This window comes from Salmo trutta, chromosome 4 (assembly GCF_901001165.1).
Source record: "Salmo trutta chromosome 4, fSalTru1.1, whole genome shotgun sequence".
NCBI classification, from domain to species: Eukaryota; Metazoa; Chordata; class Actinopteri; order Salmoniformes; family Salmonidae; genus Salmo; species Salmo trutta.
Window position 1 is genome coordinate 65,659,140 of NC_042960.1, and position 25,624 is coordinate 65,684,763.

Consider the following 25,624-nt stretch of genomic DNA (forward strand, 5'->3'; position numbering starts at 1 on the left):
CTACAGCAGACAGGTACTACTACAGCAGGTACTACTACAGCAGGTACTACTACAGCAGGTACTACTACATCAGACAGGTACTACTACAGCAGACAGGTACTACTACAGCAGGTACTGCTACATCAGACAGGTACTACTACAGCAGGTACTATTACAGCAGACAGGTACTACTACAGCAGGTACTATTACAGCAGACAGGTACTACTACAGCAGGTACTACTACAACAGGTACTACTACAGCAGGTACTAATACATCACCTTAGTTATCACATGCTGTGATGCATAGACTGTAGTTGTTGTTATGGTTTCCCTCCTCTTCCTCCTCTTCATCTTCCTCCTCTACAGAAACAGGCCGGCTTCATGTCATGCCTATAGCACATGGGAATTTTGGGATCAGTATAGCAATGATCTCGATCGTCTCTCTGTCTCTCCAGTAAAACGGTGACGGCTGCAGCGTTGAAGCAAGGCTGGGCTGCTGTGGTCATTCAGAGGTACTGGAGAAGTTATCTGACCAGACTGATCTATAGAATGGTTCGTTCCTCCTCTATCATCATCCAAGCCTTCACTAGAGGCTGGATAGCCAGGAAACACTACAAAAAGGTATTGTGCCTTAATCTCAATTGATTTTATATGACTGTGTCAATCTACAAACATTTGTTGAGTGTTGTATGTGTGCGTCTGTCTCCGTGTCTGCATGCGTCTGTGTATTTGTGTGTGTAACACCTCTCAGATGGTGGAGGTGCAGAAAGCCCTGGTGTTGCAGAAGTATGCCCGGGCTTGGCTCGCCAGGAGACGCTTCCAGAGCCTGCGCCGCCTGGTACATAACGTACAGCTCTCCTACAGGTGCCAGCAGCTCAGGAAGAAACTGGAAGATCAGGTAAAAATTGCCCCGACACCGGTACTGACTGAACGTCCCCTAGACTAGGGTTGTGTTCTGTAGGTACAAAAGAAGAAAATACTTTTAAACGGTGTGAAACAAACACGGAGGTACTATCTGTATTAGTCCAATCAGAAACACCAATTTTTGTTTTTCATTTCAAAATGTTTTGAAACGTTTTCTCTTGCGTGCCCTTATGGACATGACCCAGTACTGACCTATGTTTGATTGATGCCCTGCTGTATGTCTCCCGAGGCCAAAGAGAACCGTGGGCAGTTGGAGAGGCTGACAGGTCTGGCCGGTGCTCACGCCCAAGGTCTAGACAAGCTGCGCTGTCTGGAGGCCCAGCTGGGGAAATCAGCCACTGAGAAGGCTTCGCTAGAGGAGCGAGAGAAGAAGAGCAGGGAGGATGCCACGAAGACGATAGCTCAGCTTCAAGAGGAAAAAGACAAATTAATCGTTGAAAAGCAGAACTTGGAAAAGAAGCTTGCAGATTCAGCAACAGAGATGAAAGGTGATGGCTCAGATTGTTTAGAGAGGACATGATGGCTCAGATTGTTTAGAGAGGACATGATGGCTCAGATTGTTTAGAGAGGACATGATGGCTCAGATTGTTTAGAGAGGACATGATGGCTCAGATTGTTTAGAGAGGACATGATGGCTCAGATTGTTTAGAGAGGACATGATGGCTCAGATTGTTTAGAGAGGACATGATGGCTCAGATTGTTTAGAGAGGACATGATGGCTCAGATTGTTTAGAGGACATGATGGCTCAGATTGTTCTATCCTCTTTTTAAACCTCATAAAAGTGTGGTCTGTGGTTTAGATCAGGATTGCACTGACATACAGTATATAGTCAATCATTTTACACTGTGATTCACTTCTTTCATTTCCAGACAGCTTTGATCAAATCAAGACAACTCTGAAAGAAGATCTGGAACGAGAAGAAAGATTGAGGAAGTAAGAGTTGCTTCATGTACCTATACTTTATTCAGACTTCTGAGCCGAGCCGAGCTAAACCAAGCCAAGCTGTACTGGGCTGACCTGGTTACACATCCACCATAGTAGCAGGACCAGTTCTGGTCAGAACAATGTGAAGGGGGAATATCTGAGCCAGTACAGTCAGCAGCAGTACAGTATGGTTCAGGTCCAGTACAGTATGGTTCAGATCAGCACCAGTACAGTATGGTTCAGGTCCAGTCCAGTGTGGTTCAGATCAGCACCAGTACAGTATGGTTCAGGTCTAGTCCAGTATGGTTCAGGTCCAGTACAGTATGGTTCAGGTCCAGTCCAGTATGGTTCAGGTCAGCACCAGTCCAGTGTGGTTCAGGTCCAGTACAGTATGTTTCAGATCAGCACCAGTCCAGTATAGTTCAGGTCCAGTCCAGTATGGTTCAGGTCCAGTCCAGTATGGTTCAGGTCCAGTCCAGTGTGGTTCAGGTCCAGTCCAGTATGGTTCAGGTCCAGTCCAGTGTGGTTCAGGTCCAGTCCAGTGTGGTTCAGATCAGCACCAGTCCAGTATGGTTCAGGTCCAGTCCAGTATGGTTCAGGTTCAGTCCAGTATGGTTCAGGTCCAGTACAGTATGGTTCAGGTCAGCACCAGTCCAGTATGGTTCAGGTCCAGTCCAGTATGGTTCAGGTCAGCACCAGTACAGTATGGTTCAGGTCCAGTCCAGTCCAGTATGGTTCAGGTCAGCACCAGTCCAGTATGGTTCAGGTCAGCACCAGTCCAGTATGGTTCAGGTCCAGTCCAGTATGGTTCAGGTCCAGTCCAGTATGGTATGGTTCAGGTCCAGTCCAGTACAGTGTGGTTCAGGTCCAGTCCAGTGTGGTTCAGGTCCAGTACAGTGTGGTTCAGGTCCAGTACAGTATGGTTCAGGTCCAGTACAGTATGGTTCAGGTCCAGTCCAGTGTGGTTCAGGTCCAGTACAGTGTGGTTCAGGTCCAGTACAGTATGGTTCAGGTCCAGTACAGTATGGTTCAGGTCCAGTCCAGTATGGTTCAGGTCAGCACCAGTACAGTATGGTTCAGGTCCAGTCCAGTATGGTTCAGGTCCAGTACAGTATGGTTCAGGTCAGCACCAGTACAGTATGGTTCAGGTCCAGTCCAGTGTGGTTCAGGTCCAGTCCAGTGTGGTTCAGGTCCAGTACAGTGTGGTTCAGGTCCAGTACAGTATGGTTCAGGTCCAGTACAGTGTGGTTCAGGTCCAGTACAGTATGGTTCAGGTCCAGTACAGTATGGTTCAGGTCCAGTCCAGTGTGGTTCAGGTCCAGTACAGTGTGGTTCAGGTCCAGTACAGTATGGTTCAGGTCCAGTCCAGTATGGTTCAGGTCAGCACCAGTACAGTATGGTTCAGGTCCAGTCCAGTATGGTTCAGGTCCAGTACAGTATGGTTCAGGTCAGCACCAGTACAGTATGGTTCAGGTCCAGTACAGTATGGTTCAGGTCAGCACCAGTCCAGTATGGTTCAGGTCCAGTCCAGTATGGTTCAGGTCCAGTCCAGTATGGTTCAGGTCAGCACCAGTCCAGTATGGTTCAGGTCCAGTACAGTATGGTTCAGGTCCAGTCCAGTGTGGTTCAGCACCAGTCCAGTATGGTTCAGGTCCAGCACAGTATGGTTCAGGTCAGCAACAGTCCAGTATGGTTGAGGTTGGCACAATAGTGTGAAATGGGCACAAGATTGATCTAGTTTTGTTTCTCAGGATTGCAGAGAACAACCTTGAGCTGCAGAAGGAGGACCATGAGAAGGAGGTGGAGCTGCAGAAGGAGGACCATGAGAAGGAGATGGAGGTTCTGAGGGAGGAGAACAGGAGGCTGAAGGAGGAGAGAGTTGGCCTACAGAGACAGACAGAGGAAGAGGCGCAGGTCAACACTGATCTACAGGACCAGGTCATACAGCTCACCAGGCACATCAAGGTGAGGGTTCATAGGTCATACAGCTTACCAAGCATGTCACGGTGAGGGTTCATAGGTCATACAGCTTACCAATCATGTCAAGGTGAGGCTTCATAGGTCATACAGCTTACCAATCATGTCAAGGTGAGGCTTCATAGGTCATACAGCTTACCAAGCACGTCACGGTAAGGGTTCAAAGGTCGTACAGCTTTCCAAGCAGGTCGAGGTGAGGGTTCAAAGGTCATACAGCTCACCAAGCAGGTCAAGGTGAGGGTTCAAAGGTCATACAGCTCACCAAGCAAGTCAAGGTGAGGGTTCAAAGGTCATACCAAGCAGGTCAACGTGAGGGTTGAAAGGTCATACCAAGCAGGTCAACGTGAGGGTTGAAAGGTCATACCAAGCAGGTCAAGGTGAGGGTTCAAAGGTCATACCAAGCAGGTCAAGGTGAGGCCGCAGGGTGAAGGGTTAATAGACTGATATACACTGAAGGCATACATCTTACAAATTATAGTTCTTAAGAAAAGGATCTAATACTGGTGAGCAGAGGCTTAGAATCCATTCTTATTTTGAAGATGGCCTTTTTTTTTTTTTTTTTAGGTAGCAACTGTGTTTCTCTTTCCAGGTGATACCCGAGTTACGTAAAGATCTTCACAATCTCCAGACCCAGAGAGATGATCTGGGCAGGAAGATGAAGAAGCAGTCAGAACAGGCCAGAGGTAGCTTTCTATATTCTATTATAAAACTGAGTGGTTCCAGCCCTGAATGCTGATTGGTTGACAGCCGTGGCATATCAGACCGTATACCACGGGTATGACTAAACATTTATTTTTTACTGCTCTAATTACGTTGGTAACCAGTTTATAATAGCAATAAGGTACCTCGGGGGGTTTGTGATATATGGCTAATATAGGGCTGTATCCAGGCACTCTCCGAATTGCGTCATGCATAAGAACAGCCCTTAGCCGTGGTATATTGGCCATATACCACACCTCCTCGAACCTTATTGCTTAAAAAATACTCTCTGTAATGTATTGTGTTATGGGTATATTTCTATTCATGCCAACAGTGTCTTTGTGTGGATTGATGAATGCTTTACAAATCCAGATTATTTTGTTGTCACTTCTCATACATGATTGTTTGTGACTCTCCGTATAGCCAAGATGAGTGTGATCACAAGACAACTTCTTTGTGGCGTGGTTGAAGACGAGGTCATTTCCAGGTAGTCTAATGGCATTATGCATTTCCTAACATTTGTGAGAAGAAAAGTTCACTTTTAGCTTTAAGCGTTACACATGTTTCCGTTGAAAGGTTGATCTTCGACAGTCCAGACCAGATCTATGAAGTTGGGGATTTGTTGACTGAATTTGATGGACTGCAGAAAGCTACCAGGTTTGAGACAACACCTGTACATTTACTGACTAAAGTATGCTGCTTGTTTAGCTAACTAAGGCAGTGTTTCCCAACTCCGGTCCTCCAGTACCCCCAACAGCCCAACCCTGGTCCTCTAGTACCCCCAACAGCCCAACTCCAGTCCTCCAGTACCCCCAACAGCCCAACTCCAGTCCTCCAGTACCCCCAACATCCCAACTCCAGTCCTCCAGTACCCCCAACAGCCCAACTCCAGTCCTCCAGTACCCCCAACATCCCAACTCCAGTCCTCCAGTACTCCCAACATCCCAACTCCAGTCCTCCAGTACCCCCAACAGCCCAACTCCAGTCCTCCAGTACCCCCAACATCCCAACTCCAGTCCTCCAGTACCCCCAACAGCCCAACCCTGGTCCTCCACTACCCCCAACATCCCAACCCCAGTCCTCCAGTCCCCCCAACAGCCCAACTCCGGTCCTCCAGTACCCCCAACAGCACACATTTTTGGTGTAGCCCCCAGACATGTAGAATCAGGTGTGCTTAGCTGGGTTCACAACAAAAATATGTTCTTTTGGAGGTACTGGAGGACCTGTAGTTGGGAAACACTGAACTAAAAGATGCTGACCAATAATGGTCCTGCGTGGTTCAGTTGGTAAGAGTGTGGTGCTAGCAGTGTAACGGATGTGGGTTCAATTCTCCCAAATGTACTCACTGTACTAGAAGTAGCTTTGGATAGAAACGTCTGCTAAGTGTCACACATATCCTTATTATTACTGTAAGGATCCAGCTGCCTGTTTTGTGTCCGTGTGAATGACAGACCTTATTCACACTTCGGCCATGATTGTTCAAAATCCAGGCTAGTGAATAAGGTTGATCGTTTCCTCTGCCGGCAGAGTGCTGGAGAGACACCAGAAGGAACAGAAGGAGGGTTATGACAGCCAGATGGAGGGGCTGACGTTCAAGGTGGAACACCTGCAGAACCAAAACAATCAGCTGCAAAAACTGTTCCAGGAGAAAACGTCTGTCAACGACAGCATCAGCCAGGAGGTGGCCAGGCTCAACACTGAAAACATGGTCATACCTGAGCTGAAGAAGCAGGTGTCAGAGCTACAACGACATAAACAGGAACTGGAAGTTCAACTGGAAGAGCAGGCCAGAAAGATGACAGGTAGATACAGTACACTACACCATCACTTCAAATGTATGTAGTTCTGTCCTTGAGCTGGTCTTGTCTAATGATGTTCTGTATTATGTTATTCTGTATCATGTTTCATGTTTTGTGTGGACCCCAGGAAGAGTAGTTGCTGCTTTTTCAACAGCTAATGGGGATCCTAATAAAATACCAATACTTATATCTAGAAGTTTGGGCTCAATCACATTGTTATTCAGTCAATTCCAATCATTTATCTCCTTCTTTTTATTAGAAGAAATTGAGGAGATTTCAAAAGAGCTTCAGATGAATGTTGAAGAGGAAGGCTCCCGTAGCAGGTACAGTATTATATCCTCAAGCCATGAAATCATATAACAATATGTCATGTATGCATTCACTACTGTAAGTCGCTCTGGATAAGAGCGTCTGCTAAAATGCTAAAATGACAACAACAACAAAAAATCCAAAGCTACTTATATTAAAGTGAATACATACATTTTCAGTATGTTTGTGATCCCTGTAAGAATTAAACCCACAATCTTGGCATTGCTAGCACCAGGCTGTTATCGGTTTAGCCACAAACGACAACAATCAAAGCTTTCATTGATAATCTAACCACATATTTGACATCTAACCTCTGTGTTTGGGTTCAGGCTGTTGGAGGAGCATGCTGAGGAGGTGGAGAGGGAGAAGCAGGAAGTGGAGAGAGAGAAGCAGGAAGTGGAGAGGGAGAAGCAGGAAGTGGAGAGAGAGAAGGGGGAAGTGGAAAGGGAGAAGGAGGAGGTGGAGAGGGAGAAGCAGGAAGTGGAGAGAGAGAAGCAGGAAGTGGAGAGGAAGAAGCAGGAAGTGGAGAGAGAGAAGCAGGAAGTGGAGAGGGAGAAGGAGGAGGTGGAGAGGGAGAAGAAGGAAGTGGAGAGAGGGAAGGAGGAGGTGGAGAGGGAGAAGGAGGAGGTGGAGAGAGAGAAGGAGGAGATGGAGGTGCTCAGGAAACAGAAGAACACAGAGAGTGAGGCCAAGGCCAGATTCAGTCAGGAGGCATCACGACTCACTGCAGAGAACATGGTGAGTGTGTGTGTGTGTGTGTGTGTGTGTGTGTGTGTGTGTGTGTGTGTGTGTGTGTGTGTGTGTGTGTGTGTGTGTGTGTGTGTGTGTGTGTGTGTGTGTGTGTGTGTGTGCGATCGTGCGCGCCAATGTGTGTGCGTGTAATTCACTTGCAATTCACTCCTTATGATACTTAAATGTTATTCCAGGACTTTGAAGAGCAGCTCGACATGAAGGACAGGTTGATAAGGAAGCTACAAAACCAAATCAAGAGCCTTCAAACATCCGAGGAAGGTAACATGATTACAACAAGTCATCAACTTTTTATCACAGTTGATTCTCAGCTCTCTACTCATTTCCTGTATTTCATTTCATGTGTTTTCTTCCCCAGCCAATCAAACACCAGCGCCCACTATTACCAACGAATACCTTGGCATGTTGGAGTACAAGAGGGAGGATGAAGCCAAGCTCATTCAATACGTCATTCTGGGTACTACTGTGGTTGCTGGAGTTATTAGTGCTGGTGTTTTTACTGTTGGATTTGACACGGTTTGTATTGCTGTCACATGACCACACAAGACTACATAGCCTAAGAAAATAGAACTTTGATGACCAAACAACTAGCTCTCTCGATGATAGTGTGCAGCCCCCCCCACACCTCTCTGATTCAGAGGGGTTGGGTTAAATGTGGAAGACACATTTCGGTTGAATGCATTCAGTTGTACAACTGATTAGGTATCCTCCTTTCCCTTCCCAATGTTTGGCTCATGTCTAAACTGGATTATGTTCATTAGGAACCAAATGGAAGACAGACTGAAACAGGGAGGGGCTATCTGGACTTGACTAATAAAAAAACGCTAATTTTCATTTTCTGTTGCAAAACGTTTTCCGTTGTGTTCTAATGAACATGGCACTGTCCTATCCTCGTGTCAGACCTGAAGCCCAGATGAGTACTGGTTAACATGATCCCCAACATGGCTGCCCAGTTTCTCTTCATGTGTGCCAATTAAACTTGCTCATGTTTGTAACTGTCCTCTACTCTCCTGTCAGACCTGAAGCCCAGAGGGGTACTGGTTAACATGATCCCCAACATGGCTGCTCAGCTTCTCTTCATGTGTGTCCGTCATGCTGACTACCTTAACGACGGAGCCAAGCTCAAGTCTCTCATGAACGCCATCATCAGTGGGGTTAAAAAGGTCATCACGGTAAACTGTGGCAATGTTTTGACAATCCAACTGTCTGTGCTGACATGTCGGAATCTCTACAAATAATAACTGACTTTCTTCTTGTTCTTGTTATTTTTCTTGTTCTACTTTTTCTTCTTCCTCCCTCGGAGGAATGAATGACCTTGTTTATATTGACATGCTCATTCTCTCAGAGCTCACACTTTCAACGTTATTGTGGTTGTTAATAGTTTTGTTGTTGTTGTTATTTGTTACCTGTCTCAGGATCACCAAGAAGACTTTGAGTTGGTATCGTTCTGGCTGTCCAACACGTATCACATGCTCAGCTGCCTGAAGCAGTACAGTGGAGAAGAGGTGGGAGGGTTTTTTCTAGCATCACACCATCACCATCCGCAGAGATCCTTATTGTTTGTGATCGACACAGAGATTGTAATTGAGATTAAGGAGTCAATTCTATTCCACTAATTATCTTGTACAGTGTTTATTTAATTTATTATTATATTTGTTTTACCTTTATTTAACTAGGCAAATCAGTTAAGAACAAATTCATTCGTTTTTTAAATTATTCAGTGTATGAAGTAAATATATAAATACTTTCTTCTTCTCCATCTTCTCACTCTGTAACTAATGTTAGTTTTCCTTTGTACATTCTGTCGTAGGAGTTTATGAAACAGAACACTCCGCGCCAGAATAAGAACTGCTTGCAGAACTTTGACTTGTCTGAACACAGACAAATCTTCAGTGATCTGGCCATCCGTATCTACCACCAGTTTATATCTGTTATGGAGAAGGCTCTTGTGCCCATGATCGGTAGGTTTCTCTCATAAGATAACATGATATACATTGATATGATGTACATTGATGTGTAGTCACTTTCCAATCCATTAAATATTTGTTTACAATAAATTATTTCTATCCTCAAGATTATTATATTTAAAGGTAATAAATAACGCTAAATAAAGTGTTTCAATCATTCATCTATTCATACCTGTTCTAGGTAGTGTGTGTTTACACGTCTCTGTTTTCCTCCAGTTCCTGGTATGCTGGAGTATGAGAGTCTCCAGGACATCTCTAGTACAGGTTTCCGTAAGCGTTCCAGCAGCATCTATGAGGACCAGGAGGTCTGCACCATCTACTCTCTCCTCCAGCAGCTCAGTCTGTACCACAGCACTATGAGTCAGCACGGCATGGAGGAGGGGCTGGTTAGACAGGTAGGGAGGGGGGGAGGGAGGGGTCAGAGGTGGGGAGGCGGTTCAGACTAGTGGCGATGGGGGTCAGACAGGTAGCGTTGGGGGTCAGTGTGTGTGTTTTGTGTGTGTGTGTGTCTTTGTTTGTGTGTGTGTGTGTCTTTGTTTGTGTGTGTGTGTCTTTGTGTGTGTGTGTGTGTGTGTGTGTGTGTGTGTGTGTGTGTGTGTGTGTGTGTGTGTGTGTGTGTGTGTGTGTGTGTGTGTGTGTAAAGGAAAGGAGTAAACTTCTTCTTGGGATCAATTGTGGTGTTTCACAGGGATTGATTCTTGGACCTTTGTCATTTCCAGTTTATATTAAACTCATCTAACTGTGTGTATGTGTGTTGTCCAACAGGCTGTGAAACAGACCTTCTTCCTGGTGGGTGCGGAAACACTCAACAGCATCCTGCTACGCAAAGACATGTGTTCCTGTAGGAAGGGAATGCAGATTAGGTAGGTGACAGAGAGAGAGAGAGAGTGTGTGTGTGTGTGTGTGTGTTGAACAAGAAGAGAGGAAGGAAAAGAGAACCAGGGAGAGAGAGAGAACCAGGGAGGGAGAGAGAACCAGGGAGGGAAAGAGAACCAGGGAAGGAGAGAACCAGGGAGGGAGAGAGAACCAGGGAGGGAAGAGAACCAGGGAGGGAAGAGAACCAGGGAGGGAAGAGAACCAGGGAGGGAAGAGAACCAGGGAGGGAGAGAGAACCAGGGAGGGAGAGAGAACCAGGGAGGGAGAGAGAACCAGGGAAGGAGAGAACCAGGGAGGGAGAGAGAACCAGGGAGGGAAGAGAACCAGGGAGGGAAGAGAACCAGGGAGGGAGAGAGAACCAGGGAGGGAGAGAGAACCAGGGAGGGAGAGAGACCCAGGGAGGGAAGAGAACCAGGGAGGGAGAGAGAACCAGGGAGGGAAGAGAACCAGGGAGGGAAGAGAACCAGGGAGGGAGAGAGAACCAGGGAGGGAGAGAGAACCAGGGAGGGAGAGAGAACCAGGGAGGGAGAGAACCAGGGAGGGAGAGAACCAGGGAGGGAGAGAGAACCAGGGAGGGAAGAGAACCAGGGAGGGAGAGAGAACCAGGGAGGGACGAGAACCAGGGAGGGAGAGAGAACCAGGGAGGGAAGAGAACCAGGGAGGGAGAGAGAACCAGGGAGGGAGAGAGAACCAGGGAGGAAGAGAGAACCAGGGAGGGAGAGAGACCCAGGGAGGGAGAGAGAACCAGGGAGGGAGAGAGAACCAGGGAGGGAAGAGAACCAGGGAGGGAGAGAGAACCAGGGAGGGAAGATAACCAGGGAGGGAGAGAGAACCAGGGAGGGAGAGAGAACCAGGGAGGGAGAGAGAACCAGGAAGGGAGAGAGAACCAGGGAGGGAGACAAAACCAGGGAGGGATAGAAAACCAGGGAGGAAGAGAGAACCAGGGAGGGAGAGAGAACCAGGGAAGGAGAGAGAACCAGGGAGGGAGAGATGGAAAGCAAAATCCTACTCAACAAACAGTGAAAGTTCCTACAGTGTATGTTAGGTAACGTAACAACATGTTTCAGTTACCTGTCTGTGTGTTAGGTAACTTAACAACATGTTTCAGTTATATGTCTGTATGTTAGGTAACTTAACAACATGTTTCAGTTACCTGTCTGTGTGTTAGGTAACTTAACAACATGTTTCAGTTACCTGTCTGTGTGTTAGGTAACTTAACAACATGTTTCAGTTACCTGTCTGTGTGTTAGGTAACTTAACAACATGTTTCAGTTACCTGTCTGTGTGTTAGGTAACTTAACAACATGTTTCAGTTATATGTCTGTATGTTAGGTAACGTAACAACATGTTTCAGTTACCTGTCTGTGTGTTAGGTAACTTAACAACATGTTTCAGTTATATGTCTGTATGTTAGGTAACTTAACAACATGTTTCAGTTATATGTCTGTATGTTAGGTAACGTAACAACATGTTTCAGTTACCTGTCTGTATGTTAGGTAACTTAACAACATATTTCAGTTATATGTCTGTATGTTAGGTAACGTAACAACATGTTTCAGTTACCTGTCTGTATGTTAGGTAACTTAACAACATGTTTCAGTTATATGTCTGTATGTTAGGTAACGTAACAACATGTTTCAGTTACCTGTCTGTATGTTAGGTAACTTAACAACATGTTTCAGTTATATGTCTGTGTGTTAGGTAACGTAACAACATGTTTCAGTTATATGTCTGTGTGTTAGATAACTTAACAGCATGTTTCAGTTACCTGTCTGTGTGTTAGGCAACTTAACAACATGTTTCAGTTACCTGTCTGTATGTTAGGTAACTTAACAACATATTTCAGTTATATGTCTGTATGTTAGGTAACGTAACAACATGTTTCAGTTACCTGTCTGTATGTTAGGTAACTTAACAACATGTTTCAGTTATATGTCTGTATGTTAGGTAACGTAACAACATGTTTCAGTTACCTGTCTGTATGTTAGGTAACTTAACAACATGTTTCAGTTATATGTCTGTGTGTTAGGTAACGTAACAACATGTTTCAGTTATATGTCTGTGTGTTAGATAACTTAACAGCATGTTTCAGTTACCTGTCTGTGTGTTAGGCAACTTAACAACATGTTTCAGTTACCTGTCTGTGTGTTAGGTAACTTAACAACATGTTTCAGTTACCTGTCTGTGTGTTAGGTAACTTAACAACATGTTTCAGTTATATGTCTGTATGTTAGGTAACGTAACAACGTGTCCAGGTGTAACATCAGTTACCTGTCTGTGTTTTCCAGGTGTAACATCAGTTACCTGTCTGTGTTTTCCAGGTGTAACATCAGTTACCTGTCTGTGTTTTCCAGGTGTAACATCAGTTACCTGTCTGTGTTTTCCAGGTGTGACATCAGTTACCTGTCTGTGTTTTCCAGGTGTAACATCAGTTACCTGTCTGTGTTTTCCAGGTGTAACATCAGTTACCTGTCTGTGTTTTCCAGGTGTAACATCAGTTACCTGTCTGTGTTTTCCAGGTCTAACATCAGTTACCTGTCTGTGTTTTCCAGGTCTAACATCAGTTACCTGTCTGTGTTTTCCAGGTGTAACATCAGTTACCTGTCTGTGTTTTCCAGGTGTAACATCAGTTACCTTGAGGCGTGGCTAAAGGAGAAGGACCTAGTGCAGGGTACCATGGCTACTCTGAAGCCTCTGTCTCAGGCTGCCTGGCTGCTGCAGGTCAACAAGACCACTGATGACGACATCAAAGATATCACAGAGCAATGCTCAGAACTCAGCCCTGTACAGGTACTGAAGCGGCAGGTAGCCTAGCGGCGAAGTGCGTTATGCCAGTGTACCCAAAGATCGCTGGTTCAAATCCCCTAGAAATAATCTACCGATGTGCCCTTGAGCAAGGCACTTAACCCTAATTGCTCCTGTAAATTGCTCTGGATAAGAGCATCTGCTCAAATGTAATCGAAAGCATGTTTTAATGAATCTTGTTTACTGCCCTGTTCTAGATTGTCAAGATTTTGAACTCTTACACGCCCACTGATGATTTTGAGAAAAGGGTGGCACCGTCATTCGTCCGCAAAGTTCAGGTAAATCTCAATCCTATGACAAGGATTAGGAGCACCTGCTTTTTTACACAGTTTGAATTATCATTACATTTGAATTATTATTACATTTGAATTACTCGAAATTATATCATTTTAATCACAACGTCTCTATGAACTACATCTATGAAAGTCATTTATTTCCCTTGTCCCCAGGGCTTGCTCCAAGACCGTGAGGGAGGGTCCTCCCAGCTGATGCTGGATACCCAGTATCGTTTCCAAGTCACCTTCCCCTTCACCCCGTCCTCTCAGGCCCTGGAGCTACTGCAGATACCATCCAGCCTCAGACTGGGCTTCCTCACCAGGATCTAACCTCTAACCCCTGACCCCTTCACCCCGTCCTCTCAGGCCCTGGAGCTACTGCAGATACCATCCAGCCTCAGACTGGGCTTCCTCACCAGGATCTAACCTCTAACCCCTGACCCCTTCACCCCGTCCTCTCAGGCCCTGGTGCTACTGCAGATACCATCCATCCTCAGACTGATCTAACCCCTGACCCCTTCACCCCGTCCTCTCAGGCCCTGGAGCTACTGCAGATACCATCCATCCTCAGACTGATCTAACCCCTGACCCCTTCACCCCGTCCTCTCAGGCCCTGGAGCTACTGCAGATACCATCCAGCCTCAGACTGATCTAACCCCTGACTAGAGAAGCGGTCCAGTAACCTAAAGGTGTCTGTTTTTTAATCCCAGTGATAACAGGGGAAAAGCTGGCAGGAGTGAAGTTGCCACTTTCTTCTAGAGTCTCAGGTGGCTCCGACTGCCATTGTGTCCTTGAGCAAGGCACTCCTAACCAATCAATCAATCAATCAAATGTATTTATAAAGCCCTTTTTACATCAGCCGATGTCACAAAGTGCTGTACAGAAACCCAGCCTAAAACCCCAAACAGCAAGCAATGCAGATGTAGAAGCACGTTGGCTCCAGGGACGCTCTGCTCTAAAACCAACCTTTTACAATCATCACAGTAATTATGGATCCAAATAACCAAAGATCATTTTGAAAGAATGAGTGTTTTGATGTATACTTGTTATACAGTTTGATAGAAATACTAAGATGACTCCTGACGAATGTCCGATGTACAGTAAAAATGCAGATGCTGTTGCAGAGTGATTGTCTAATGCTTGGTGGTATAAGGAGAAACATTACTTCTCAGGTCAGATGAGATGACACATGTGAACTGTGTTGTTTTTTTATATTGTCTGTGTAAATTGAGAATGTTTCCACTCAATGTTATTGAGTACCATACACAGTAAATAAAATATGGCTTGTCTCTTGTTTTGAAGATATATTTTTGGAGGGGTATTATGCCACATATAAGAATTTAATATTTAAATTATAAAAACATGTGCCTAAAATTCATTATACAACAAAATATTGTATTAGTTGATAATGTTTCTATTTGTAAGCATTTATTTTAAACAACTGCAAATTTATATACAGGAGCACTTTAGACCTGCAAATGATACAGTAGGACCAGTGTTAGTCCAAACCTCTCTTTTTGATACAGTAGGACCAGTGTTAGTCCAAACCTCTCTTTTTGATACAGTAGGACCAGTGTTAGTCCAAACCTCTTTTTGATACAGTAGGACCAGTGTTAGTCCAAACCTCTTTTTGATACAGTAGGACCAGTGTTAGTCCAAACCTCTTTTTGATACAGTAGGACCAGTGTTAGTTTAAACCTCTTTTTGATACAGTAGGACCAGTGTTAGTCCAAACCTCTCTTTGATACAGTAGGACCAGTGTTAGTCCAAACCTCTTTTTGATACAGTAGGACCAGTGTTAGTCCAAACCTCTTTGATACAGTAGGACCAGTGTTAGTCCAAACCTCTTTTTGATACAGTAGCACCAGTGTTAGTTCAAATCTCTCTTTTTTTTTTACTTTATTCACAATATTAGTGGTCATGGCTGTTTAATAAATGTATCGTAGCTATTCGTGCAGTGGAGGATCTAGCACCACAGCCAGAGGCAGCTTCCCTACTAGAGGCAGCTTCCCTACTAGAGGCAGTTTCCCTACTAGAGACAGCTTCCCTACTAGAGGCAGCTTCCCTACTAGAGGGAGTTTCCCTACTAGAGACAGCTTCCCTACTAGAGGCAGCTTCCCTACTAGAGACAGCTTCCCTACTAGAGACAGCTTCCCTACTAGAGACAGCTTCCCTACTAGAGACAGCTTCCCTACTAGAGGCAGTTTCCCTACTAGAAAACTGGGAGATCATCTTTTATCTGACGTCATGACAGCTGAATCAGCTGCGAGCCTTCAGTTTGCAAAGAGCCTTTTTGCCGCCCCGACGCTGCTCTGACGACGGGAATATATGAGATTTTACATAAACCCTGAAATGGCTACACAGGAGGTACAACCGAATGAGACTCTCACTAACCTAAAAGCAGAATCGGATACGTTGAAAACGAAGCTGGAGGACGAAAGAGCGAAACTGCACGATGTCGAACGTGAGTGGTGCTGAAAATGAGAGGAGAAGGGAAGGGAAGGCCCCGCGAATTAAAACATAGTCTGCCTTCCAAATAGGATTGCATGACACATGTAAACACGACCATAATATCAGAATATATATATAATAGATATATATTGTGAATTTGTCATATTGCTATTATTAGGCCACAGTGCATTGAATCGGTAATTTGAAGAAAATGTATTATTTTTGCATAAATTGTAAATGGTTTATTTGTAGCCACTTGCTCGTCCATGTTTTATTATTTTAACTTGTCGTATTTGTTCAGATGACAAAATGCATAGAATGGCTATGTGTCTATTTCCATCTGCAATTAGACATATAGCCTAGGCTGTGGTTGAAATTTCTCCTTGTATTTTCCATTTTGCCATTGACGCTCAAAAAGCACCGTTTTAATATAGACTAGCCCAGATGGTGGTTTGTAGCATTATTCATATTCATCCTTGATTTATGCTTGGCTGGTCGATCTGGTTGAGATCAGAGAGATTAATGGAACATCTCTAACCATTTACTGCGCGTTCATCCCCAACACGGATCAGATGGATTATTGCTAGAACACATTAAGACCGCGCGCGTGCTATGATAACCACAGGCAAACGTCGGATTTTCGTCCCTATAACAACAGTACACTAACGTTAGCAAATGCTAGTCCCCTATAATTTACAACTCTAGATGAGTTAGATTGATTCCTACAACATTTGATTGATCCCTACAACAGTGCCCTAATGTCTGATATTGGTCCAGAACTAACCACTTTAACGTTGGATCTTGGTCCCTAATACAGTACACTAACTTAGGATCTTGGTCCCTACTACAGCACACTAACATAGGATCTTGGTCCCTACAACAGTACACTAACTTAGGATCTTGGTCCCTAATACAGTACACTAACATAGGATCTTGGTCCCTACTACAGCAGACTAACGTAGGATCTTGGTCCCTACTCCCTACAACAGCAGACTAACGTAGGATCTTGGTCCCTACTCCCTACAACAGCACACTAACGTAGGATCTTGGTCCCTACTCCCTACAACAGTACACTAACATAGGATCTTGGTCCCTACAACAGTACACAAACTTAGGATCTTGGTCCCTACTACAGTACACTAACTTAGGATCTTGGTCCCTACAACAGTACACTAACCTAGCATCTTGGTCCCTACAACAGTACACTAACCTAGGATCTTGGTCCCTACAACAGTACACTAACGTAGGATCTTGGTCCCTACTACAGTACACTAACATAGGATCGTGGTCCCTACAACAGTACACTAACATAGTGTACTGTTGTAGGGACCACGATCCTATGTTAGTGTACTGTTGTAGGGACCACGATCCTATGTTAGTGTACTGTAGTAGGGACCAAGATCCTACGTTAGTGTACTGTTGTAGGGACCAAGATCCTAGGTTAGTGTACTGTTGTAGGGACCACGATCCTAACTTAGGATCTTGGTCCCTACAACAGTACACTAACTTAGGATCTTGGTCCCTACTACAGTACACTAACTTAGGATCTTGGTCCCTACAACAGTACACTAACCTAGGATCGTGGTCCCTACAACAGTACACTAACCTAGGATCTTGGTCCCTACAACAGTACACTAACGTAGGATCTTGGTCCCTACTACAGCACACTAACATAGGATCGTGGTCCCTACAACAGTACACGAACTTAGGATCTTGGTCCCTACAACAGTACACTAACTTAGGATCTTGGTCCCTACTACAGTACACTAACCTAGGATCTTGATCCCTACTCCCTACTACAGCACACTAACTTAGGATCTTGGTCCCTACAACAGTACACGAACTTAGGATCTTGGTCCCTAAAACAGTACACTAACGTAGGATCTTGGTCCCTACAACAGTACACTAACATAGGATCTTGGTCCCTACTCCCTACAACAGCACACTAACTTAGGATCTTGGTCCCTACAACAGTACACTAACTTAGGATCTTGGTTCCTACTACAGTACACTAACCTAGGATCTTGGTCCCTACTCCCTACTACAGCACACTAACTTAGGATCTTGGTCCCTACTCCCTACTACAGCACACTAACTTAGGATCTTGGTCCCTACAACAGTACACTAACCTAGGTTCTTGGTCCCTACTACAGTACACTAACCTAGGATCTTGGTCCCTACAACAGTACACTAACCTAGGTTCTTGGTCCCTACTACAGTACACTAACCTAGGTTCTTGGTCCCTACTACAGTACACTAACCTATGATCTTGGTCCCTACTCCCTACTACAGCACACTAACTTAGGATCTTGGTCCCTACTACAGTACACTAACTTAGGATCTTGGTTCCTACTACAGTACACTAACCTAGGATCTTGGTCCCTACTCCCTACTACAGCACACTAACTTAGGATCTTGGTCCCTACTACAGTACACTAACCTAGGTTCTTGGTCCCTACTACAGTACACTAACCTAGGATCTTGGTCCCTACTCCCTACTACAGCACACTAACTTAGGATCTTGGTCCCTACTACAGTACACTAACTTAGGATCTTGGTTCCTACTACAGTACACTAACCTAGGATCTTGGTCCCTACTCCCTACTACAGCACACTAACTTAGGATCTTGGTCCCTACTACAGTACACTAACCTAGGATCTTGGTCCCTACTCCCTACTACAGCACACTAACTTAGGATCTTGGTCCCTACTACAGTACACTAACCTAGGATCTTGGTCCCTACTCCCTACTACAGCACACTAACTTGGGATCTTGGTCCCTACTACAGTACACTAACCTAGGATCTTGGTCCCTACTCCCTACTACAGCACACTAACTTGGGATCTTGGTCCCTACTACAGTACACTAACCTAGGTTTATGGTCCCTACTACAGTACACTAACCTAGGATCTGGGTCCCTACTCCCTACTACAGCACACTAACTTAGGATCTTGGTCCCTACTCCCTACTACAGTACACTAATTTAGGATCTTGGTCCCTACTACAGTACACCAGGTGGCAGAGAAGGTGGATGGACTGGGACAGTTTATCATGAAGACCCGGCGTACTCTGAAGGGACATGGCAACAAAGTTCTCTGCATGGACTGGTGTAAGGACAAGAGGAGGATTGTCAGCTCATCACAGGTGAGTGTTGGATTAATGTAACATTTTCTGAAGTCCTAAACAGATGCATTCATGTAGTCGTCACTCCAGGCAGTCACTGTCCATGGTCCTGAAATGGATTGTAAGCTTGTCATCGGGGAATTTGAGGTTTGGTAAGGTCCTAAACAGATGCATTCATGTAGTCGTCACTCCAGGCAGTCACTGTCCATGGTCCTGAAATGGATTGTAAGCTTGTCATCGGGGAATTTGAGGTTTGGTAAGGTCCTAAACAGATGCATTCATGCCAGTCGCCACCCTTGATATACTGACGGTCCATGACGTAGATTTTTTTTTTTTTTTTTTGGGGGGGGGGGGGGGTTTGTTTCAACTAATATGCACTGCTTTCAGTGGTTATCAAATGAATGCCATATTTTGTTGGAAATGTAGAGAATCTTACGCTTGTGTGCTACTTCTAATGTTTTTCCCGGTCTATCTTATTTTCAGGATGGGAAAGTGATTGTATGGGATGCCTTCACCACTAACAAGGTAGGGAATCTTTCTTCTCCCTCCAGAGAGGCTATAGAGTTGACAACTGGTTGGAGAAATAGTAAGACTTCTGTAGTTCTTTGAGCTGATATTTTTAGTGTACATTCCAAATGGCGCCCTATTCTCTACATAGTGCGCTACTTTTTGACTAGTGCCCTATTGACCCTAGTCAAAACTAGTGGACTATATTTGTATTTATTTGACCTTTGAATCCCATTGAAACCAAGGTCTATTTTACGACGGAGCCCTGCATCTCACAATTACACAACAAACACAGTCCCGGAAGCACATTGGTTATAGGTTGCCGTCTGGGCCGCAGACTGGTTTTCATAGCAAGTTTTATTTTTTGCCTTTCCTTTGAAGCGTGCCAACATTGGGAATAAGAAGAGACAATATTTCCTTGGCAGATTTTGAATTCTGTTGTTATTGTTGTTGTTGTGGTTGCATATTTCTGTAAGCAGGAAGTTTCCCCACTGAGTTTGATGATGTCATGGTGTTGAGTCTCCCTCGTGCATTTTGAGATGGATTTTACATTGCAGTTGTGCAGAATCACTGATCAAATCACCTTGCATCCAAAAATAACTATTATGTGATCAAGATCAGAGATTCGGCGCCTCGTCGCCTTGCTGAATACTTATGCCTTCAAACATGCCGATTGTTTTCTAGGAGCACGCAGTGACCATGGTGTTATATTGCTGATTGTACCTTTATAATGTGGTGTTTTCTAGGAGCACGCAGTGACCATGGTGTTATATTGCTGATTGTACCTTTATAATGTGGTGTTTTCTAGGAGCACGCAGTGACCATGCCGTGCACCTGGGTGATGGCCTGCGCCTACGCCCCCTCTGGATGTGCAGTAGCCTGTGGGTAAGTCTCTGTACTCCTGGATGTGCAGTAGCCTGTGGGTAAGTCCCTGTACTCCTGGATGTGCAGTAGCCTGTGGGTAAGTCTCTGTACTCCTGGATGTGCAGTAGCCTGTGGGTAAGTCCCTGTACTCCTGGATGTGCAGTAGCCTGTGGGTAAGTCCCTGTACTCCTGGATGTGCAGTAGCCTGTGGGTAAGTCCCTGTACTCCTGGATGTGTAGTAGCCTGTGAGTAAGTCCTTGTACTCCTGGATGTGCAGTAGCCTGTGAGTAAGTCCCTGTACTCCTGGATGTGCAGTAGCCTGTGAGTAAGTCCCTGTACTCCACCCAGACGCTCCATTTCTCCACTGTGCCACTGTGCTTCTGCTTGCCCTTTGGGGTCTATGCCCGGTTACTGTAAAACACAACTGTTGACGTTAAAAACGTTCGAAATAAAATGTCATTGATCGATTGATTGGATTTCAGTGGTCTGGACAACAAGTGCTCTGTGTACCCTCTGTCCTTGGACAAGAATGAGAACCTGGCAGCGAAGAAGAAGTCTGTCGCCATGCACACCAACTACTTATCTGCCTGTAGCTTCACCAACTCAGACATGCAGGTTAGACGAGACACCTCTTCATCTTCTACCTTCGTCTGATGTAATGATTATTTGTCGTACATTTGTATATTTTGTTATAGTCTTTATCAAGGTTTCTGTATTTGTTCCTTTCTATAACTCATTGAATTACTTGATTACTGCTAAATCAGTTGACTTTCCTATGGCAGGTGAGTTATGGGAAATCACAGCCTGTCATACTGTACTGTACCTGGAAAGAACTTCCATGCTTGTTTAATAATTCACAACAGTCAAACGTTCCCCATTGGATATAGTTAGTCACATGCTTTAGCCTCGGCCAAGACTCTTCTATTTATGGGTCCGTGTCAGAGAATTCTGAATCTGAATAATGACTTCACTCTGACCCTACTATTGGTAGTAGTGTGGTTGTAGTTTGCTCTCTGGGAGCCGTTTTCCCTGACATATTCAATATAGAATCTGCAGAAATATTTATTTTAGTCCTGAAATGAGACTAATATAGGTTTGTGAAACCAGTCCTGGATGTAGATTATGCTGGGAAACCAGTCCTGGATGTACAATATGCTGGGAAACCAGTCCTGAATGTACAATATGCTGGGAAACCAGTCCTGGATGTAGATTATGCTGGGAAACCAGTCCTGGATGTACATTATGCTGGAAAACAAGTCCTAGATGTAGATTATGCTGGGAAACCAGTCCTGGATGTACATTATGCTGGGAAACCAGTCCTGGGTGTAGATTATGCTGGGAAACCAGTCCTGGATGTAGATTATGCTGGGAAAACAGTCCTGGATGTACAATATGCTGGGAAACCAGTCCTGGATGTAGATTATGCTGGGAAACCAGTCCTGGATGTAGATTATGCTGGGAAAACAGTCCTGGATGTAGATTATGCTGGGAAACCAGTCCTGGATGTACAATATGCTGGGAAACCAGTCCTGGATGTACATTATGCTGGGAAACCAGTCCTGGATGTACATTATGCTGAGAAACCAGTACTGGATGTAGATTATGCTGGGAAACCAGTCCTGGATGTAGATTATGCTGGGAAACCAGTACTGGATGTAGATTATGCTGGGAAACCAGTACTGGATGTAGATTATGCTGGGAAACCAGTACTGGATGTAGATTATGCTGGGAAACCAGTCCTGGATGTACATTATGCTGGGAAACCAGTACTCGATGTAGATTATGCTGGGAAACCAGTCCTGGATGTACATTATGCTGGGAAACCAGTCCTGGATGTAGATTATGCTGGGAAACCAGTCCTGGATGTACAATATGCTGGCAAACCAGTCCTGGATGTACATTATGCTGGGAAACCAGTACTGGATGTAGATTATGCTGGGAAACCAGTCCTGGATGTACATTATGCTGGGAAACCAGTCCTGGATGTAGATTATGCTGGGAAACCAGTCCTGGATGTACAATATGCTGGGAAACCAGTCCTGGATGTACAATATGCTGGGAAACCAGTCCTGGATGTACATTATGGGGTGAATCCTAACCTTACGTCTAAATTTCATTGACATTCAATGGATGACTGAGTGGCAGTTAGTATTATGTTGCGATCCCAAGATGCAGTTTGTGATGAACCCCTTGTCTTCCAGATCCTGACGTCGAGCGGAGACGGAACCTGTGCATTATGGGATGTGGAGAGTGGTCAGCTGTTACAGAGTTTCCATGGACACGCCGCCGATGTTCTATGTCTCGACCTAGCTCCTTCTGAGACTGGCAACACCTTCGTCTCTGGAGTGAGGAGACAACTAGTAGTATTTCACTTTGTCTCACAATGAGAAATTGTGAGAAAAAAAACCAGCATGACTGCTCCTATAAGCCTTCTTTCTCCCTCCGCTTTTCACTTAAAAGAAATTATACAAAAAACAACATTCCTTTCATATTTTTATTTTATTCCAAAATATAGATTTTAAGTGATAAGAGGAAACAGATGAAAGGACACCATAGTGACGAAATAGTGGCGGGCTTGAGATTCCAACCCCTGCCTCTAGGGGACTGCAGAGAAACTGGGTTACATTTTGCATAATGTGGATATTTTCCATTTTTATTTAACCCTGAAATGCCCTTGAGGTTAAACCCTCTTTTGCGAGGGCGACCTGCCAAAAAGGTCAGCATTAATGTGTGAATCCAGAATCCTTTATGTGTGTCTCATGCAGGGCTGTGACAAGAAGGCCAATGTATGGGACATGCGCTCAGGCCAGTGCATCCAGTCCTTCGAAACCCACGAATCAGACATCAACAGTGTCAGGTGAGGTCACAAGATATGACTTTATTCAAAGCGACTTATAGCACTTGTCAACACTGACATATATTAATGTTAAGTAGGAGTACTCTACCCTCCCGTTTGCATGGTTTTCTTATATTACCTGGCGTTTGTCTCCTTCCTTGGCATCAGGTACTACCCCAGTGGAGATGCATTTGCTTCAGGCTCCGATGATGCTACAGTAAGTTGTCATCCATATCATTTACTGCTTGATCGCATGTTGATCACATGTTGATCGCATGTTGATCACATGTTCATCGCATGTTGCCTTTCGATGTCAAAGTTCATGAAGTCATTTCTTTGTAGAAAAAAATGTAAAAAGAATTCACCCCATTTGCAAAAAAATAAATCTTTAAATAAAGCATTGTTTGTTTCAGTGTCGTCTCTATGACCTGAGGGCAGACAGAGAAGTGGCCATTTATTCAAAAGATAGCATCATATTTGGTGCCTCCAGTGTTGACTTCTCTCTCAGTGGTAAGACGCAATGCCCTTAGGGATCGATTCAATCCGTAGCAAATAAATCCTTTATTCTACTGGCCATATAAAACATGATTTGACTGATCAATTTCACTAATTAAACTCATAATGATTCATACTAAATTAAACTCATGTTATTTGCTGTTGAATAAGAATAGCTTACTTTCACATTAACCTTCTCATCAAAAATGATGTGTTACGTTTATATTGTTGAAAGAGGACATGTTTTTTCTTCTCCAGGCCGGCTACTGTTCGGTGGCTACAACGACTACACCATCAACGTGTGGGATGTCTTGAAGGGGACGAGGGTGTCCATCCTGTTTGGACATGAGAACCGTGTCAGCACTCTGCGTCTGTCTCCTGACGGAACGGCCTTCTGCTCAGGGTCATGGGACCACACTCTCAGGGTGAGGGATAGGGGATATCACCTGGGTTACATTCCCAAAAGGACCACACTCTCAGGGTGAGGGATAGGGGATATCACCTGGGTTACATTCCCAAAAGGACCACACTCTCAGGGTGAGGGATAGGGGATATCACCTGGGTTACATTCCCAAAAGGACCACACTCTCAGGGTGAGGGATAGGGGATATCACCTGGGTTACATTCCCAAAAGGACCACACTCTCAGGGTGAGGGATAGGGGATATCACCTGGGTTACATTCCCAAAGGACCACACACAAAATGTTGTCATTCACAGAAAGTCACTTTGACAGCTAAATCAAAACAGAAATGGCTTTCAAAAGGGGTTTCTGAAAGACACCCACTGAAAGTTGGCAAGCAACTAATTAGGGGTTTATAAGAGACACACACCATGAGTGCCCACAACATTTGTCTCAGATGTAAAAGTAAAGAAAAGCAACCCACTCCAATTTAGGATAGGGAGTAAAATGAATATGGAGCCAAACAAACGGGAAAACACAAAACTATTTTTGGCTAACTAAAGTGGAAGCGCTAATGTGAGGTGTAGCTTTGCCAACATATCCTCTCTGATGCACTGGGCCAGCGGGTCCTAACTACCAGCTGGGCCAGCACAAGTGAAACTCATCCTGAGTAACGAGATCACTCTCTGGGCCAGCACAGGTGAAACACATCCTGACTAACGAGGTGACTCCAATCAGTGTGCTAAAAGCTAACATGCTAACCAACCTAGAACCTTTAACACCTGCAACTGTCTTATCCTAGTTTCTTCTTCATCTTCTTCTTGTCTATCACTGATGCCCGTGCCCTCTCCATTCTATTTCCTTAGAACATCATTATTTATTACTTTTGGTCCATAATTTATATAATTGTCTATTTTTTACATTTCAGTAATTTTATATTTCTGTTTTTACATTTTAGATCTGGGCATAAAGAAGAAGAAAATGACACAGAAGAGGAAGTGAATTCCGTGGTAGATAGATCGAGCCAGTTGTAAATAAGAGACAGACATGTTCCACTCTGCTTGAGTACAATCATAGATGTCATAAACTATGGCGACAAGATTTTCAATGCGAATATTCTAAAATCCGCATGAAGAAAATATACCCATTTTCCCCACCAGTGGGGTTTCCACCAAATTGACTTGTTGTGGATAAAAATTAGTGCGTGATGACGTAGTGCACACTATGTACTTTTTAGCTTAAGTTTTCATGTACTGAATAAAAACAAATCTACAGTTCAATGTGTTTCCATCTTTTTTTCAACTCTACTGATTTGTTTTGTTACAACAACAAAAAAACTGTTGCGTTAAATAGCAAATGTGTCTCCTCTGGTCATGGCACATGCGCTCCAGCAAACAGCTCGCGGATACAGTGCGGTTAGGCTAGTTTACGTGATAAGATTATTATGGATAAGAGTGAGAATATTTTAACATATCATCATGTCACCAGAATAGCATCAAGCTCATCACCGTGCACTTTCACGAGACAGTGAAGTTCATTTATTTAATCTGTAGCCTAATAAACGACCTAGCTAACGTGATGTTCCCATGACAGACACTAGATAACACCTAGCTAACATGATGTTCACATGACAGACACTAGATAACACCTAGCTAACATGA

At 44.4% G+C, this 25,624-nt stretch overlaps 2 protein-coding genes across 2 annotated transcripts in view; both read left to right on the plus strand.

Annotated features, from left to right (window-relative positions):
* Positions 1–14,579, plus strand: part of LOC115193068 (unconventional myosin-Vc) — a 32,427-nt gene extending 17,848 nt beyond the window's left edge. The window contains exons 20-43 of the mRNA XM_029752053.1: positions 435–600; positions 731–877; positions 1,133–1,391; positions 1,774–1,837; positions 3,580–3,793; positions 4,395–4,488; positions 4,928–4,991; positions 5,081–5,161; positions 6,032–6,306; positions 6,563–6,626; positions 6,942–6,999; positions 7,216–7,350; positions 7,539–7,623; positions 7,721–7,819; positions 8,380–8,534; positions 8,778–8,867; positions 9,173–9,323; positions 9,546–9,724; positions 10,095–10,192; positions 12,824–12,995; positions 13,208–13,288; positions 13,460–13,573; positions 13,670–13,753; positions 13,828–14,579. Of these exons, the coding sequence (XP_029607913.1) occupies positions 435–600; positions 731–877; positions 1,133–1,391; positions 1,774–1,837; positions 3,580–3,793; positions 4,395–4,488; positions 4,928–4,991; positions 5,081–5,161; positions 6,032–6,306; positions 6,563–6,626; positions 6,942–6,999; positions 7,216–7,350; positions 7,539–7,623; positions 7,721–7,819; positions 8,380–8,534; positions 8,778–8,867; positions 9,173–9,323; positions 9,546–9,724; positions 10,095–10,192; positions 12,824–12,995; positions 13,208–13,288; positions 13,460–13,573; positions 13,670–13,711 (2,887 nt within the window). The 3' untranslated portion in view covers positions 13,712–13,753; positions 13,828–14,579. The remainder of the gene's footprint in view (positions 1–434; positions 601–730; positions 878–1,132; positions 1,392–1,773; positions 1,838–3,579; positions 3,794–4,394; positions 4,489–4,927; positions 4,992–5,080; positions 5,162–6,031; positions 6,307–6,562; positions 6,627–6,941; positions 7,000–7,215; positions 7,351–7,538; positions 7,624–7,720; positions 7,820–8,379; positions 8,535–8,777; positions 8,868–9,172; positions 9,324–9,545; positions 9,725–10,094; positions 10,193–12,823; positions 12,996–13,207; positions 13,289–13,459; positions 13,574–13,669; positions 13,754–13,827) is intronic.
* Positions 14,580–15,519: 940 nt separating this feature from the next.
* On the plus strand, positions 15,520–25,214 carry LOC115192893 (guanine nucleotide-binding protein subunit beta-5a). The gene is made up of 11 exons (XM_029751824.1): positions 15,520–15,749; positions 18,745–18,881; positions 19,344–19,385; positions 20,176–20,252; positions 20,714–20,846; positions 22,433–22,576; positions 22,997–23,088; positions 23,236–23,284; positions 23,481–23,577; positions 23,821–23,987; positions 24,922–25,214. The coding sequence occupies exons 1-11, from the start codon at positions 15,614–15,616 to the stop codon at positions 24,931–24,933; spliced, it is 1,086 nt and encodes a 361-aa protein (XP_029607684.1). The 5' UTR covers positions 15,520–15,613; the 3' UTR covers positions 24,934–25,214.
* The last annotated feature ends 410 nt before the right edge of the window (positions 25,215–25,624 follow it).